The sequence below is a fragment of the Antrostomus carolinensis genome, unplaced genomic scaffold (genome assembly GCF_000700745.2).
Source record: "Antrostomus carolinensis isolate BGI_N321 unplaced genomic scaffold, ASM70074v2 scaffold40755, whole genome shotgun sequence".
Taxonomy (NCBI): domain Eukaryota; kingdom Metazoa; phylum Chordata; class Aves; order Caprimulgiformes; family Caprimulgidae; genus Antrostomus; species Antrostomus carolinensis.
The window spans coordinates 1-18,855 of NW_010317841.1; the positions used below are offsets into that span (position 1 = coordinate 1).

The 18,855-nt window shown below is 36.5% G+C and overlaps 1 protein-coding gene across 1 annotated transcript in view; it reads left to right on the plus strand.

The window, feature by feature from the left end:
* Positions 1-391: 391 nt before the first annotated feature.
* ZC3H13 (zinc finger CCCH-type containing 13) overlaps positions 392-18,855 on the plus strand; it is a gene marked incomplete at its 5' end in the record, with an annotated part of 26,639 nt that continues 8,175 nt past the window's right edge. The window contains 8 exons of the mRNA XM_010168717.1: positions 392-535; positions 7,200-7,308; positions 8,833-8,972; positions 9,708-9,868; positions 10,865-11,062; positions 12,445-12,618; positions 16,337-16,647; positions 17,705-18,169. Coding sequence (XP_010167019.1) covers positions 392-535; positions 7,200-7,308; positions 8,833-8,972; positions 9,708-9,868; positions 10,865-11,062; positions 12,445-12,618; positions 16,337-16,647; positions 17,705-18,169 — 1,702 coding nt within the window. The remainder of the gene's footprint in view (positions 536-7,199; positions 7,309-8,832; positions 8,973-9,707; positions 9,869-10,864; positions 11,063-12,444; positions 12,619-16,336; positions 16,648-17,704; positions 18,170-18,855) is intronic.

Below are 18,855 nucleotides of genomic sequence, written 5' to 3' on the forward strand. Positions count from 1 at the left end.
ATATAAAAATATATATAATATATATATTAAAATTGATGCAGCTTAGAATATGGAGAAGGCTAAAGATATCTTGAAAGTCTTGGTAGGAGTGATTGTGAAACACATTTGCATGATGGTCAGAAAAAGATTTGTTCTGAGTAGGATTGCCTGAAGCTGATTTAGAGTAGTAACCGAGTCATGCCGTATATACATACAAGTAATTTTTCTTCTTAGAGTCAGTTTTTCCTTGATGTTCTGAAAGAGGTTTTTGTAGAATGTTTAAGCCCATTAGAAATGCATATTTTTTAATTTATCCACTTCACTTCTGGGTGGGAGGTTTAGATCTTTCTGTATATACTAATAAAATAAATAACTAAAGACAGATTTTATTCCTTTAAGAATAGTCCCATAGAACTGGTTATATTATATTTCTCTATTATACAGGTCACCAGAAAGACCCACTGGAGATCTTCGTGAGAGAATGAAGAACAAACGTCAAGACGTTGAGGCAGAGCCACAGAAACGAAGTACAGAGGAATCGTCCTCTCCTGTTAGGGTAAGAGTGGAGTTTGCAGAACTCCAGAATGCCTCAGTAGCAATTGGGCAGTGTGTCCTAGAAACCTGATTGTGGTGACTTGTAACATTTAAAATGTTTTAATGACTTGATCATTTTGTACATAGCATGTGGCGTATTTTATTATGTCTTAACAGTTGTATTATTTTGCAATTCTATAGCACTTTCTGATCTTTTGGTTCCCAATGATATTATAAATTCCACAGACTAAACTATGTTAAGAATACTGATAAGCGGATGTTTAATAATAGTGCAGACTCTTTGATTATTGCCAAGGAAGTGTATTAACCATTGTTCCAATCATCTGCTTTTTTCCCCCGACACTTGTGCATATCCATTATTCATATGCATCCTGACTCCAGTTGTTCGTCCTAAATTTGCTTTTGATGAGACCATGCAGTTACTGTTGTGCTGGTTCATTTTGTCTTCCTCCTCACATGTTCATCAGCCATCCCAACTGCTCCATTTAGGATTTTACAAAAAATTTAATTCATTACCGTTCTCATTTTTCTAAGCATTTTTCTGCAACCCTATACCCATCAAATATCAGAAGTTACTGATTTTGAAATTGTGTAATCTGTTCCTGCACTGATGTTATAAACAAATAGGGGCAGAGTTGGTAGTGTGACCCTGCACCTGTGTAACAATAGCACCAGTGTATTCCTGCGTCATGTTTTTTGACACCATCTTCATATGAATAATGATTAAAAGTTTTTATTTTATGAAAAATCAATTTTGCTTCTGCAGGTATTAACAGAGTTCTTTTTTTTTTTTCTCTTGGTCTGTTCCTACTTGCTGTGTAAAATGAATTTTTATATCAGGTGTAAAGAAATCAACAGCAGCTGCTGTCATTAAATTAACAGAATGGCTTACCTTCCAATCATGTTTTCAGTTGCTGTTAATTTGTATAAACTTTCAATCTTTTTACTCTTTTACTTATGTGTGTTTATTTTCTAATAGTTTGAATAAACTGTTCAGTTATTGAGTACATGGTTGGTGGGGAAAAGTGTTTTTTCCAACCTTTATTAAAAATTTACTGTAACTGCTCTCCTGATACAACTCTAATATTGATGTAATTCTTACTTTTGATTAGTTAACCCTACTTTTTATGGCGTTCTATTAATATAATAATAAAATACAACAACTAAACTCCAAGTAAAAGTGAAGTGGAAGCAGGAATCAAAAGGGATCAGAGAATTAGTGGCTCTGTTAGAAGTACCAAGGAATTATTTACAGGATAAGCACACTGCAGAGAAAAAAATTTCTCTGCTTCAATCTCATAAAACAAGAAACTGAGGAAACCACTGAGCTTTTGTATTAGTTGCATGGAGGCAACTCTCAAAATGTGATGAAGATGGGACAGTCGTCAAGAGTTGCATTGCAAAGAACCAGGATATCTAAAAGAACAGAAGTTTCTGAAAATATGTCTAAAAACTAAACTGACTGAACTGCTAACAAACATCTTGCTCCTTTGTTAGAGCTACTGTTATGGTGGAGATCTAATAACTGACGTTTCCATCTTTTACTAAAGCTTTTGGGATAGCACAGGAGCTGGATAAGAAATCTTAACTTTGTTTTGAAATAACAAAAGGTGACTTGTTCCATAAAAAGTTTCATAATTGTCTTTTTTAAAAAAAAAAAACAAGAAAAAAAAACCCAAACAAACACAAAAGAGCAGCACTGTTCCTGCAGACAAAATTTGTGGTTCACCAGTCTACTAGCCTGAAACTTTTAACAGAGAGTAGTGGCTAAGAGAGAACTGTCTGATCCAGATTAAACCTTAAATAGCTTCTTTTGGGGCATATAGATAATCAAAGAATAGCAGGTGTAATATTGTCAAGTTTAGAAGCCAGCTAAGGGGAAGACTTTAAATTAATTTCAAATGATGAAGTTAGAGAGGATGATACGGTGCTTCATCTAGAGAGATACAACTTTTTAAGAACATGAAAAAAATGCTGGACATCCCAAATCTCCAACTTTGCAGAAGATACAAAAACAATAAATGAGATTACTAAAGTCTGAGGAGTGCCATAGGGATTGGGGGAAAGTTTTTGGCAGTACAATGGCAGATGAATTTTGGTGTCAGCATGTGCAAGGTAATGCACAGTGAAGAAACCGTTTGAAACAAAAAATAATGAATAAATATTTTGAAAGTAACTGAAACCATTCAGTAGAAAAATATGTTATTGTGGACAGCTCAATGAAACCATCTGTTCAAAGTGCAGTCACAGTTGCAGAAGCCAATACTCAGGTATATAAAAATGGAACATAAAATTATCAATATTATACTGTAGAAGTTCATGGTCCAGTATTATTTGAAATGCTGTTTGGTTGTGATGACCTGTATGCAAGAAAATACAGTCAAAGGTCTTTCTGAAGTGGACAAGGAGGTGAGAAAGTGACTGGAGAAAAGAAAGGACATGTGGTGAATGCATATAAGGTGTGGTTGAGAGAATGTAAATGAGATGCGTCATATTCATACTTTATCCCAGTAGAAAGAGTGGCAAATCTGAAAATGACAAGTGGAAATGCTATTTACATTATATATGACAGTTCTACCTGATTGCCAGAAAATACAGTTGGAAACCTGAATAGGTTCCACAAAAAGTTGAGACAGTATAACTAGTATAAAATTTTTTAGAAGAGATTTCTTCTTTGGAGACATTAGTTAACTAGTACAATCTCTGTATTTAGGAAGAAACTTCCTATATGGACAGCTTATAGAATATATTCCTTATTATTTCTTCATGTCTTGTACTATTATTTTCAGAGACAATATGCTGCGTTACGTGGACAACTACATTGAACTCGGTTGTTTCTGTGTTTCTCAGACTTGGGAATTTTCAGCACTGCATGTTAGTGTATCAGTTATTAAATTATTATACAGATAATTAGAGAAGGTTCCTGCTGTTATTGTATTTAGTTGGAAATTTTTATGTTGATTTTTTTTCTCTGTATTATGAGAAGACAGTTACATTGGAGTATTTGAAGTATTATCTGGGAGGTGTTTTTGCTTTGGTAGAAAAAGTGGGAAGAACTTACTGTACATTTAGGGAAGGTTTTTGTAAGGAATGTGTATCTCTTGTTTCATATCTGTGCTTTTTGACACCGTGGCTTTTGAATATTCCCACTGGAAATGGAAGTCATCATTGTCTTCCATGTCTGAAAGGGAAAAAATACTTGTTCATTTCAGGGAAACTTCAGATTTGTTTTCTTGTATGTTTGTGTAGTGTGGTAGTAATTTACACTATAAAATTATTATATAGAGAGCAAAATAGTACTGTGCTTGCCCAAAAGGTTCTAGCTGTAATACATGATAGTCTCTTGTAGATATACAGAAATCTGCACTTTGATTTAGTTTATATTCCTTCTGCATGTACATGTGCTGATAAGACTGAAACTGTAGCTTCTACCTTGTAAGAATTGTAGATTGTAAGAGTCTTATAAATATTCTCTCCATTAATGTTGGAAAAATAACACTTCTTGGCTAGAAGCATGTTTTGCAGACTGGATGAATCTTTTTGTGCTTGGCCAAATTCTTCTGGCTGTCATGGGAAATGGATTCAAGTAATCATCAAGTGGTGTGCTCTAGAGTGCTGATCATATCTTATGGGCTGTGGAACTTCAACTTAAGTAGACCTTAAATTAAATAAAATCTGACAGAATTCAGCCATAATGTTGTATTTTTTTTTCCTTTCATAAGTAGCATTTATTCTGAACGTCAACATTAAACTGTAATAATCTATCCAGCACATGCAAATACTTTAATTGTGAGCTTATACCTGAAAGCAGCATAGAGAAAGTCTGCTAAGTTGTTGTTTACTCTTAGGACAATCTTTTTTTTTTTTTTTTTTTTACTAAATAATTATATTTTTATGAAAGTTTATTGTTTCTTGTCTAGTAAATGGCATTTTTTCAGAGTTGGTAGAGAAATAGTTTACAAGTGTGGCTGATGTGGATACCACATCAAGTACCATTGAAAGATACGCTGTTGGCCTTTAGGAGGCACTTGACTTATTCTTGGCTTTTTGGAGAGATGAAAAAATCCTGTATAAAGTACAAGAAGATTTATGAAGCTATGATGGAAATATTTACTCCCCATAGTATGAGGGAATTAAATGCATTGTAAGTGGAACAAGTACAATAAAAGGAACATGCTGGAAACTTTTTAATGAGGAAATTCAAATATGTGTTCTAAACCATTGTAACTTAAATCCTTGATTTATGTGCCCCAGGAAAATATACTCAGTTTCTAAAATGAACTTTGTTTTTCAAGATGCAATGTTACCAGAGTCTTTTTTTATGATAACTAAACTGAACTCATTTAGTTTATGAACAGGCTCGGATCAAGTTGTCCTGACTTGTAAAATATCATGCTTGCATAAAAGTTATATATTCCCTTCCCCTGTCTTCAGTAATTCAATAAAATTCCTTTCGTAGATGTTTTTATTCTCAGTTCTTCTGTAGAAGTGTGTTTGTTCCACTACTGAATCTCTCCACTGAAAGGAGAAAATACAGGCTGTTTCAAGATGCTTGTGTTTGGTTGTAAGTTTGGAGATGTAGGTGAGATACATACAAGTTGTGTAGTATTAAATTGGTAAAGCACTGTGCGTTATTAAATTGGTTTTGAAGCATTCTGACTTATCTGCATGTTCTCTACTGACAAGTTATTTGGGGAATTGGCTTTGAGAAGTTTTCTGAAATCAGTATATAGAGGGTGTCTTAACATGCGTAGTTCAGTTTGCTAGTGACATAGTATTTAATTAATAGAAACTAGTATCTGTATTCAGGAAATGGTGTATTGTTTATATTGTAGGAATTAGTTGTAGTATATAGCAGAAATACACAGTTTAATAGAATGCATATAACATTCAAGGAGGGCAGTCTAGAAAAATTAAGATACTCTAAGGAAAAAAAGAATGGTTGCAGGAGAAGCTTATTGATAAAGTTACAGATTTTCAAATCTTATCAGAGTAATTTTCAAGTACTTCCTTTGGAGCTTAGTACAATTCTTGCTCTTAGACTGAAATGCCTTTAGTGCATGTTGTGATGATGACATGGTTGATGCAGACTTGTCTGCAGTTGGTGCCAACAGCCAACCCGACTTGATGGGCAAGGATCTTGTGCATCATTTTAGAGATCCTTTCATTAAATGGAGAAAAAATAAGTTTTCTTTCCTTATTCTACAAGCTGCTTTAAATTAAATGTGACACAAATTAGTTCTTTAACGTGAGGTTCCTTCATGTTATGTAGCAACCAGTTGTTTTTTTCCAAACCTTCTAGGGCTTTGAATAGAATATACTGAATGCATCAAGATGAGAGGTTTGAAGATAACTGTGCATTGAAGCATCTGTTGTAGTTCACTAGGTAAAATAAATGCAGGGCTTGTTTTGTTATAATTTACGTCATGAAACTAGAGATAAAATGTTAACGTTGTTAGTGCATAAAAAGGAATAGTTGAATTTTACTCACTTGGGAGTGACTATCCACAAAGTTATGTTATTTCCTTACTGTGTTTCTACGGTGATGTTAAGAATTTATTTTAAGTCAAGATCTAAGTCTCGATAAGGAATAGCTAGTGAAATTCTCAGGCATCTCCTTTTCTTGGCATAAAACAAAGGTTCCTACATACCAACACTGAAGAATCCCCAAAAGACAAAAGAAGGCGCTATGGGAGGTGAGAACAAAGGGATATGGGACAGACTTTCATTATTTGCTCTTTCTGTTTTCCTACTTAATAAATTAACCTGAGATACTTACAAGCTTGAATGTTCTTTTTTTGCAAATAGTGAAAAAACTTTGTCCTGTACTCCATTTGAGCCCAGGTAGATTATTTAGAGAATGTCAGTTCAACAGTGGCAGTGATGCAACTATGCAGTTTTATGCAGCGAGAGAAGAGCAGCACAGGTTCAATTGCCTTTTGTAATTATCTTCTTTACTGTAAGAATAGTGTCTGGCTTCCTTAGGTATCCACAGGACCATCTACCACATGCAAAATAGGTGCTATTGCAATAGTTAGACTTGTCTAGTAACTCGGGGCCTGTGAAAGTTCCACTCTAAAGCTATCAACAAAACTTGATTCCAGTGTATTGCTTTAGACTTTCTTTCCCTTCCTTCTGCCAGCCAAGGGTTTCTTTTTTAAATTATTTTTATTTTATTATCCCCTCCCATTCTTTATCCTCTGGCAACTTAAATGGTTCAGCTTTTGAGGCTCATCTGCCTTGCATATTAATATTCTTATTTACAGCTGAGAACTCTTACTCAAACTGTAAAAATTATACCCTTTAAATGTTCATTAAATTGCTGCCGTCTTAAGAACCTGATCTGTCCTTCAGTTCCTATTTTAAACTTTGTACACTGATACATGCTTAAATCTTGCCCTGCTTTTAAACCTTCTTTTATGAATTCTTTCTTCTCTTTTCCGCATCTGCTATTTGCATACTGATTATATGAAATTGCATTAGAACATGTTGCCTGTAGAGTCTCTGCTTATTTTAGAAGACATTTGTTCAACAGGCTAAAAGGGAAAATGCTTTTTGTACTATAAAAAAGAAACCACCAAAGTACCATGTAAAATATACCTACTTCTTCAGGCTTCTTTTAAAATAAAGTTGTATACTCTAATGCAGCATTTTTCCCTTTATAGAAAGAGTCTTCACGAGGAAGACATAGAGAAAAGGAGGATATCAAAATTACAAAGGAGAGAACACCAGAAAGTGAAGAGGAAAATGGGGACTGGGAAACAAATAGAGAAGGTAAGTATAATTAAATTAATGGTCCCCCTACAGCTCAAAGAATTAGAAGATTACTGGGCTGTATGTAAAGCAAAATGCTTAAAGATTTGGTCTCTAAGTAGAATACTTTTATGTGGAAGCCATTAATATTTATTTTTGGAGGAGAGCAAAGAAGCAATCTGAGTTGGGCTGCTGCAACGGTAAAACCAACTTACTTAAAAAATGCATGCTTTTTTGCTTTTTTGCTTTTTTTTTCCTTTTTGACTCCTCAGACTTGGCCATAGTCTACTCCATGGCTGAACCTTTCACATTTAGATCACTAGTTGAATCCACGTTATATCTGAAGTCATTTTGAAACTGCTTAGTTTGAGGAGAGAGCATAACTCCTTTGAATTCAAAAGTCAGCAGGTTTTTGTTGCATAATCTGTAATTGTGTGGACTGTCCCATTAAAAAAGGCTCCATTAGAATAACAAAAGCTAGAGACAGCAGTTGGTAAACTATTTATCTTCTGAAAACACTGCAAGAGTGGTAACAGCCTTGCATTACCTTCTGTAGTCTTTTTTTTTTTTTTTTTTTGTGGTTAAAAGATGGTTTTGTTGTCCTTGTTGATAATACTTGTCCATTTAATATGCAGACCATTGAGGAAAAGACTGTCTTTGTTTTCTTCTCTCTCTCCTGAGCCTCCATTTCACTTTTGTTGGAGACCAAATTCACCTGACAGTGAAATTACCACGGGTTCTAACAAACCGTGGTGTTTACATAGTTTTGTAAGTATCAGTGTTTTCAGAAGTAGTTACAATATTGCAAGAGATTCACAGCGGGACTGGGAGAGAACCTATGCTGTTGGGAGCTGCACCTCTTTGTAAGCCGTTCCCATGTGTTCAGGGCACTTGAAAGGAATTTGTAGACTGAGTTTAAGTATTGCAAAAGCTTTTATATAGTTCCTGTGCGTAGGAGGGGGTGTGAAAGCTAATGACTTTTTAATGAAGTCATCTTTTCTCTGACAGTTATTTGCCTAAAGTACTTTTTGAGCATTAGACTTAAAATAGCCATAAAAAAAAAAAATGTAAACAGTGAGTAGAACTACTTTAATTTTCAGTAAGATTTCAATTGCAAGGCTTGAAGCGTATGATATTAACTAGCTGTGACTTAATGAAAAAGTGTGAGAAATGGCACCTTTTCTGATGTGAAAACAAAACAGTAATGGTTTAATTATGTTTAATTTTTTTCTTGTTATTTAAGTATAAATGGTTTGTTGACTTTCCCTTGCTACCCCAGCTTAATAATTGATACAAGTCTTTGAAAGAAGTTAAAGTGCTTTTTTTAATGAAGTTTAAGAATTTAACTGCAGGTTGTATGGAACTAACCGGAGTTATTTCAGGTTTACACACACAATTGGAGAAGAGATATGACTTAGCTTCATTGATCCATTCATGCAGTGCTTAAAAGTCAAGGAAATATTTATGCTTGGCATCCAGTATGCTAAATATTATTTATTTCATATATGATTGTTTACTAATCTAGTTACTTTCTTTTAAATAAAGACTCTGATAATGGAGATGTTAATTATGATTATGATCATGAGCTGTCTTTGGAAATGAAGCGCCAAAAGATTCAGAGAGAACTCATGAAGTTGGAACAGGAAAACATGGAGAAACGTGAAGAAATAGTCATTAAAAAAGAGGTTTGTATTACTTGTGAAATTAAAAAAATAAGTCATCAGCCACTTCATAGGCTTCTAATTGATTCCTGGGCGACTTGAGCTTCCTGGGCTACAAATGCACTGTTGTGTTACATAGTAGTAAATAACTGGCACATGATAGCTTAGTGTGTGAATTGGATGTTGTTTGAGAGTAACCTGGTCAGTCATCCAGGACTGTAACCAATTTTCTGCTTTATGAAGTCAACTATTAAATGAGTAGGATTTAATGCATTTTAATGATATAAAACTAATAAGACCATTAATGGAGAAGACATGTAGAAGAAAACACAAGGCATAATGTTTACCAAACTCCTTTTCCAACATGTCTTGTAGTAACAAAGTAAAGTAGAGTGACAGAGGCAAAGCTGTGAGTGTTAGAAACCCTAACGTTTTGGGGAAGCTTTAAATAAATAATAAAAAAAAAGCCTGAAAGGAGGTCTTTCTTTTTCAGATAAACTTGAGTGGTAACTGGGAACATACTGATTTTAAACTTCAGTTACAGTTTTTGTAATGTATTACAGAGTCATCATCTTCTCTTCCTGTCATCTCCCTTTTATGGTGTGCTTTGAAAATGATGTTAGTTTATTTGAGGCAGCTGTGTATTTGGTTAAGATATTGGATGTAGACTCTTACTGAATTTGCATATTTGACACGTATATCAGCATACAAGTAAGCTTTTGTGCATTAGTATCTTATCAGTATATTCTTTTCCTCAAGATTTCTCCAGAGGTGGTTAGATCTAAATTATCACCATCGCCATCACCACGAAAGTCTAGCAAATCTCCAAAACGAAGATCAAGTCCCAAATCATCATCTTCAGCCAGTAAGAAAGAGAAGAAAGCATCTACTGTATCTTCCCCGCTTCTGGATCAGCAGAGGTTTGTATGTAGATGCATCTTGTGAGGAAGTGAGAACAGAGAGTCACACTGATTTTTATTACTGGGGTTTTCATAATTAATAAGGCTTTTCATTTTCCTTGTTTGCAAGACTTCTGATTATATAACTTCAGAGGAAGGTCTCTAAATTGTGCACTGTGAATAATTTTTGGCAGAAAATTGTTTTATGCTTGTAGTTATCACTAATTTCATGGTTTACAAGCAGTTCTTTCCTCTTTGAATGTGCAGAGCCTCTGGGAGGTGGTAAGGAAATATAAACCATTAAAAACTGGGAAGCTGTTTTATTTGATATTCTACAGCCAGTGAAGTAGCTTCTCTAGACTGAAGTGAAATGTTTAAAATTTGACCAACTGCACGTTCTGTTGGTATTGCATATTACTGTTCAGGAAATAATGTTTGACTTTCAAGGCAGGGAATTTCTCAAAATTCAGGAGGGGAAAAGAAGTAGAGGATGTGGGGGAGAGGGAAAAAAGTAAGGACAAGGTACATGAAAGTCACAGGAATTTCAAACTGGACACCTTGCCACAAAAAGTCAATCTCCAAAAACTATTTCTAAGTTCTTGCTGGCTGCAGGACCTTTTGAATCACTGTTTACAGCCTTTAGATAGGAAAGAAATTACTGCAGCGGTGTCAGCAGGCACATCTGTATTTGCTAAGCAAAAATCCCTTTTAAAACAGGGACAAAACAATGTTGGTTTTGCTACGAGAATGTACAGCATGGGCTAGTATGCTACTGACATTCAGTGTACAGCGATTCTAGTTTATGGGATTTATGTCAGTGGTAGTTTATATGGAAAAATATAGACTATTTCATATTGAGAGATGCATATTCAAAAATATTTGGATGCTTTATCCTGTGTCAGGTAGTTAACATTAAATCAAAGACATGAGCTGTTCAAGTCATTTTGTTTATGTGACTGGGGTATTGCATTGCCAGTTGGCAGTTCTTCATTTTTTTCCCCTCCTGTTAATCTCTAGGAGTTCTAAAAGTAACCAGAGTAAAAAGAAAGGTCCTCGTACACCTAGTCCTCCTCCTCCAGTACAAGAGGAAACTCCCCTGGGGAAAAAACATAAAGAAAAACATAAAGGAAAAGAACGTTCAGAAGAAAAGGCAAGGGAAGTGAAAGAGAGAGGGCGTGACTTTGAAAGGCACAAGGAGAAAAAAGAGAAGCAAAGGTAAGTTATGCTCCATTATTAGCTTTTAACATTAATGCAACTTTGCTTTTGAAGTTATCTTTTATAGAACGCTAAATAATAAGGGATTTATACCTGCTTTGCCAACAACCTTTTCAGTGTTCATTAAATATTAAGTGTGTTATATAGATGGATTCATAGACTATAACAGATTGGTAGGTTTTAATTGTCTAACTTAATAAGTTTGTAAAATGCCCTTTAGAAAGATGCATTACTTTTCAGGAAGTTGGATCTTCATGAGTGGAGCAACTCATTTGCCGAAAATCTTTGTCAAAGTCGTTCACTTGTGCTCTTGCCTGCTTTTCTGAAGTCTTAGAGGACTAATATCTTTCTGAATTGGCAGTGGCACGTTTAAGCTCTCCCTAATCTTCAGTAGCTTAAAAGTATTTCTGAAGTAGTCAAAGACTACTGCGATTTCAGAATTACTTCGCTTTTGTGTGTATACATATCTCAAATGGAGGACTGACATGACTCTTCCTATATTTTCTGAAGCATAGGTGTCCATTTAAGTTGGAAAATACAACTTTTGCATTTTTAAGTCCTGTATTCCGTTTATAAAAATAGGGTACATGTTTGTAAGTGTTTGCTTTGTAACTGACGTAGCAAAGACTAAGGAGTGGAAGACCAGTGAATTGTGTATTTTTATTTGATTAAATAAATTACACCATTCTTACTTTACAATATGTTATTTCCCTCATACTTGCACACTCCACTACTGTAAGATCGTAAATAGTAGAAAAGAACATTCTAGGTAGTGCTGAAAGGCTGAAGAGAGTACTTGGCTAATCGCTGTACTGTAATCAGTATTGCTGTGATGACTACAACCTTTTATTTCAGTGTTGAGTTTTTTTCTTTTTTTCCTAGATAATAAAAATTAAGTGTCAAATCTTTATGACATACAGTAAGTTAAATAGCTGAAGGTTCTGACAGGTCTCTTTCATTTGTTTGCAACTGTGATTAGTGTTTGAAAATGTCTGTGAGCTTGAGACTTCTTAAATAAAGTTCTGACATTACAGAAATTTTTAAATAGAGCAGCGAGATAATTCTTCTTTGATAGGAAAACTGTTTCACCACCACATGAAATATTAGGTAAAATTACAAGAATATATTTTTAGTTTTACCATATTCTAGTTCTGTATTTTACAGTTCAGTGATTAGCAAGGAATTTAGTGCATATTTTGCATTCTTGAGTTTTGCTAGCTTGAGATAATTTCATATATAAATTGTAGATGGAAGAAATTATTTTATAAGACAGTTCTTGAGCTTGTAAGCACAGATTCTGCCTTGGAGTTGTTTGTAATTTCTTAGGAATGTACTAATGCCATATTGCACCTGTTAAACAAGCTTCTGTTTATGCTTCCCAGGGATCCCTCTGAAAGCTCCCATAGACAGAAGCGTTCTCCTAGTCCTGCAGATCATTCTGGCAGTAATTCTTCCCCTTCCAGGGAGTATTCACCACCTGCTGCAAGGCGAAGACAGACCTCCCGAGCTCCAGCCAAGTCAACCACTCACAAACATAACTTCTCACCCTCTCGCAGGTGAGAGGTCAATTGCATGGATTTTATTTCCATTAATAGTTCTACTTTAGAAACTTCCTCTGTTGGTTTGACTACTTGTTCATCTATGTCTGTTCTGGGTATGTGTGTGCCTCAAACACTTGAGCTCTGGGACTTTTTTTTTCTGGCCAAGTTGTTACATTGAGAGTACCTGTCATATCAAGAACACAAGTCATGGTGCAGGCTTACATTTATCAGTTCCTCTCAAATGTTTTGGCTTCAGGTGGAACTTGAAGTCTGGTGAGAGACATAGTCAGTCTGTGATCCTTTGGGATTTTTTTTTTCCTTCCTCACCTTCCTCCTTCTTAAAAAGTAGAAAAAGTGAGAACTCTTCTGTCTTGGCGATGGGGAAGGAGCAGAGTTTCTCTGTTCTAAAATGGGTAAGATGATACACAGATTCTGGCTCTACACATCGTTCTTGAAAAGCAAGCACAACTGGCTAAACTACAATATGGAGACAATTTCAGAGACCCTTCTTTCAGGAAGCTTCAAGGAAGCTATCATTCTGCTAGTTCTAGGGGCCTTAGAAAAAAATCTTTTACTACCTATTAAAAAGAAAGGAAGAGGCTTCTTATTTTGGTTTGAAGGAGTCTGTAAGCTTAGGTTTGGAATGGCAGTGCTAAATACTACCGCAGTCCCGTGTTTGTCCAGTGGAGAAGGAGGCATACTTATTTTCTGCATTTCTGTTGAAGGATGGGAGGAAGACATCAGATGTCATATATATCTGCATACTGATAAAACAAGCAAAATAAACCCTATCCATTCAGCAGTCCTAAAAGTTGTAAGGAAGCTCTTTTGCTGCTGTAGTGACTCAGTTCAGCTGGAACAACATTATATTGTATTAAGCTAGATGTCGCTGATGGACACTTTCTCCACATTGGATTGTTTATAAGGAAGGGAGTCATGCAGCCTGTTCCCCCTATACCTGGCAGTAGTAAGGAGACTGAAAAATACCTTTGTAGTATCCTTTTCCCCATTTATTCTAACCTGCTCCAGTATTTTGCTAGTCATGATTGGGGGTTCTATGCAAACATATTGGGTGTTGTGCAAGGCAACATTAAGCAGGGAAGGTAAATGGTCCTTCTGCTAGAAGCAAGGAAGAATATTTGAAATGCTTTGTGTTTCTCCAAACTTTGATAGCCTTCCATGCTAGCCAAGTTTGGTGACCCTGTGTTTCATAATAATGATTTAATGGCAAAAAGTAAAGGTAAGTCTTAGTTTAAAGATGGGTAAGTCATGAAAATGTATTAGATTGTCAGTCATTTCTGACCCTGACTGAATTTTACTTTGAGTGCTTTGGAAAGTTTACTACTTGTTGCAGCCCATCTGTTTCATTTGTATGTGACAATATGTACAAATTGTCATCTTAGAGGCATGCAGGCCACTTGTTTCCTCATTGGTCAAACCTTCCCTCTTAGGATGGAGGGCTGTGGCCAGCATGAGTATAAATCCATGGGCACAGAGAAACTGAGTTGGCTCTTTCCTGCCATCCACGAGGAATGTTTACTAGTAGCATGCACAAGGGGACCTTGAGGCTTTTTAATTTCCCGTACAAAAGAAGCTACACATAAGCATCCTGGAGGTCAGACTGTGTAGAAGTACAGGCATCAGGAGCGCATCAGCTGGATCCCATGCACTTTTAGGTCTTCAACAGAATCTTAGTCTATTGTTGAGGTGTCCAAGTATTGTCTGGCACTGACCGTCATAAACACATCTCGGTCGGATAGTCTTCAGACCTGGCTGTATCTTGAGTGTACAAGCTTACAGACATAGTATGAATTAAATTGAAAAAAACAGATGTATCCTGTTCTTCAGAATGTCCTACTTAAGCATGTTTCAAAGGCTGGTTTTATTTATTTTTCTGTCTCGCCTCCTTTCTGCCACTTTTCTGGGTATATTTTCTGCTAGCGATGAAGTGGCTTAATTCAAGCATTGTTTCAGCCTGTCCTGCAAAAATTTTGTTTGACTTCTCTCAATTGACAAGTGTGAAGTGCCTCAACAATCAAGTCAAGATGCTTCCTTTAGTGAATATATCTGGTTCTGTAATGGAATCTGTCTGTAAAACCACCATCTTTGTGAGATTTGTCATGGTAATCGGCTCCGTGGCGCTCTGAAGGCAGTTTTCTTGACTCACTGACATAGACTAGAAGGAAAGATTAAATCCTGATATGAATAGATTTCCACCATGTTGTCTTTTACCCAAAAGGACTTCCTTGCAGGCTTGAGTTCCTACCTCAGGTTGCCAGTGGTGTCACTTTGCATTCCATTCCCAGATCTTTGCTCCTTGGAAGGTGAATCATTGCTCTGTGTTCTTGACGTGAGGAGAATCTTTTTACCTGCAGAGTCTGGGTCTTCCAGAAGCCTTAGCCTGGAGATCCACTGCTAAGTGACATTGGTTCTACGACTGTCCATTTGGCTTTTGGATAGTGTCATGACAGGCTGTAAGCCTGCTAACCTGAACTACTGAAGAGCTCATTCTCTTCAGACCCCAACTGATGTCAGCTATTTCACTAAGAAGAATTTCTTGTGACATTTGCAAGATATTCAGCAAAAGCTGTGTTACATGTGTATCTTTACCAACTGATGGGCTATTGCAGAAGATTGCAGGGAAGTACTACTGCCTTTGGTAAAGTAGTCTCTCATTTTTGAGTCACTTGAAGCTGAGAGCTTTATCTGGATGATCTGGATGTGTCACCAACACTGTTTAGGGACATTCAAAAGCAGGAACTGAATTATTTAAAATTAAGTGGGATTTTTGCAAATGTATTACCCATGTGTGGTTTTTCTGACTCCTGCTCTTCTTTTTGGAGTCTCTGGAATTTTGTGAAGTTGAAGGGAGTTGGGAGTTAGGGACAGTGTATATTTCATTCACTTGATACTTGCAAGTTGCTTTGATGGTGATAAAGGGAAAAAGCACTGCTGAGCTCAAAGACTTTAAGTGTGTGTTTGTCCACATTAGACTGTGCATGGGATAATGCATTGTGAGGAAATTTGCTTACTGTTGTGTAAATGATCTGTAGTGATGGGATTTCAAAGATGAGAGACACTTTATATACTTTTTCTTCTTCTATTAGATACGAGTTTTCCCAGTTTGTGTAAATATTAATGTTTGCTAAAATTTTAAGTAGATATGCATATGGATTTTCAGGATCCAGGCCTAAATTGTTTAAAGATCAGTGCTTATAATAAAAGAAGGAAGTTAAAAGTGCACAAGAAGGAGACACTGTTCCTTTCCAAAACATCGGGTGCTGTTGGTAACAAAAGAAGAAAAATTCTTCTTAGGTAACACTGTGTAAAAGTTATCTGCCTAATTTTACCATGAACTCCAAATAGCATTTTGTATTGAAGAAAACAATTGTTCTTGGTTTGGGGGTGGGGAGAAGATAATGATTTTTTTCTAACTCCTTCCTCCCTTCCTTTAGGAAGCTGGTAGCTCTGGTAGCTGTGTAATATAATTTTGATTGGGCAACTTGTTCTTGGATATTAAATAAACTATAACCATTTAAAACTAAGCATACTTTGAAAGGATATCCTTGGTACCCTTGAGGGAAGACTAGTTTGATGTTTTATAGAAACAGCACTTATTTTCAGCAGAGGGCAGAGAACGCACAAATTATATTAATCACTTTTTTGTGGGGTATGGTAAGAACCTTTCAAATCAAGTTATTACGTGTGTGCCTGTTCTAACTCTTCCTTGCAGGTCTGCTTCTCCATCAGGTCAGCATCATTCTCCCATATCCTCCAGACATCACTCCTCTTCGTCACAGTCAGGCTCCTCTGTTCAAAGACATTCTCCTTCCCCGCACCGCAAAAGAACTCCTTCTCCATCCTATCAAAGGACAGCTTCCCCACCTGCGAGGCGATCGTCTTCTCCCTATCACCCGCACTCTTCCTCTCCTCCTCAGAGGAAGCGAAGCCCTTCGAGACACAGATCTCCTGGAAGAGAAAAGGGGAGACATGATCGTGATCGGACTTCCCAGTCTCATGATAGGCGCCACGAAAGGCGGGATGGTATGAATAAAAAAATAGCACTTCAAAATAGTTTTTATTTGTTTGCAAATTGCATTTTGAATCTTGATTTTCAAATTGTTCCATTGTCTGAACCTGTTCCAATGGCTAGGGGGTGAAAAAAATACTGTCTGCATTATCATTCCTGTGTTGGTAGTGCTCTTTTCAGGTACTGTGCAATGGAGTATTCCCGATAGGACTGCTTATGTAGGATCAGCTGATTGTAACGATCATGTAGGCATCTGTCTAGGTGTTTCTCATGTAATGCAGTGGTGGTGGTAGTAGGTAAGTGGTCTTCTCTTGGTATCAGGCATATAGTAGTGGGTCAGCTGTGTGACGGCAGGATACTGGTAAGTAACTATTGCTCTTTTCTGTGAGGTGCCCACATGCTAATCCAGTCCTCACCGATTGCTCTGTCGTCTTTTTAACTGACATTGTGAACTGTGTGCAGTGTGCAAAGAAACAGTCATTCCCTCTGGAAGTCTGTAAGACTGGTTGAGCAGTTTGTGATGGGCAAACATGCTATTTCTCTCAAGAGACAGATTACAATGAGTACATATGTCAACTTTTTTTAGAGTGGCTGTAAACTTACCTTCCTGTAGCAGTAACATTATAAATACGTAATTAAAAAAAAAAAAAAAAGGACTTTTAGTTTGTGATGGGCAAAGGACTTTAGCGTGTCATTGAGGTCTTAGAAGCAGTGGTCTAAATATAGCACAAATTTCCTGAAAATATGTGTGTGTGGAGAGATAAAAGGAGTCTATGATTGGAGGATAAATGATCCTACTTTAAAATTACTGAAGTGTACTTGCTTTCTAATGTGTTTGAAACTGATTTTTATTATGCGTATTGTCTTTTGAACACACAAATATTTGTAAAGTAGAGATTCAAATTCACAAAAAGATCTTTAAAACTTACTGAATATATAGATAGATACCCTGTTTTCTGTATGTATGTCAGAAGCATATTTTGACTGTATTGTTTAAGTGTTATTTTTGTGCTAAATTTTTGCTTGCTCTGAGTAAGCTAGGTATATAACATTGTTTTAAATGTTTTACAGAAACTAGAGGGAAAAGAGAAAAAGAAAGAGAAGCAAGAGATGATCGTGATTATGATCAGGAGCAGAGTACTTCCAGGGATCATCGAGATGACAGAGAGTCTCGTGATGGAAGAGATCGAAGGGAGACAAGAGACAACAGAGATCGGAGGGAGACAAGGGAATCCAGAGACACTCGAGACTCCAGAGATACGAGGGATTATAGCAGAGATACCAAAGACAGTCGCGATCAGAGAGACTCGCGCTCCACACGAGATTCCCATGACTACAGAGACAGGGAGAGTCGCGATGCCCATAAAAAGGATGACCAGTATCAGGAGGACTCACGCAGCTATGGAAGATCCCATGGCAGAGAGGAGAGCTCTCGTGCAGAAACAAGGAATGACTCCAGAAGTGACTCCAGAAATGAGAGCAGAAGTGATAGAACTGGCAGAAGTCGAGGCAGAGGTCCAGAATTATCCGACAAGGGTATTGCATGATTTAAAAAATTAGTATATTTAAATATTGACATTCATACTGTCATGTTTGATATTTGATATTTGGAAGTGCTGACGAATAGTTCATGCTTTTAAAGCTATGTTCAATTCTATTGTTGTTAAATTAGAATGGTTGCTTAAATTTAGAGCACTCCTGTGTTCTCTATTCATTAAAATGGCATAACATATGTATTCTGCCACCCCATTTTAAAACAAACCCTAACACTTACACCACTCTATTTAGTGTTTCTACAACCCTTGGTTTTCCCATGGGTGACAAACACAAATAAGAGGCTGATGTGTAGCAGAAGATTCATAGGGGGTAGTGTGTCTCAAAGTACTGAGCAGCATTTTTTTTTGTGTTCTCTTAGGTACTTGAAAACCATTTTACACACTTACAGACACCCCCCACCCCGCACCTACCCCTACTCCCACCCCTCTCCTCATCCCACCCCTGCCACCCTGCTCCTTCTTGATTGGCCAAAAAAAAAGTGGGCTTTTAACTTTAGGCAGTATTTTTGAAAGTCTGCTGCACTTTGCAGAACAGGTTCACTTATCACCTTTTAATCATTTGTAGTAAATATATTTTGGTTTCCTTAGGCTTATTGTAACCTTTTAGTTAGGGAAATGCCATACAATTTTTACAGGAAAGATGATCTCTACTTTCTCTGCTTATTC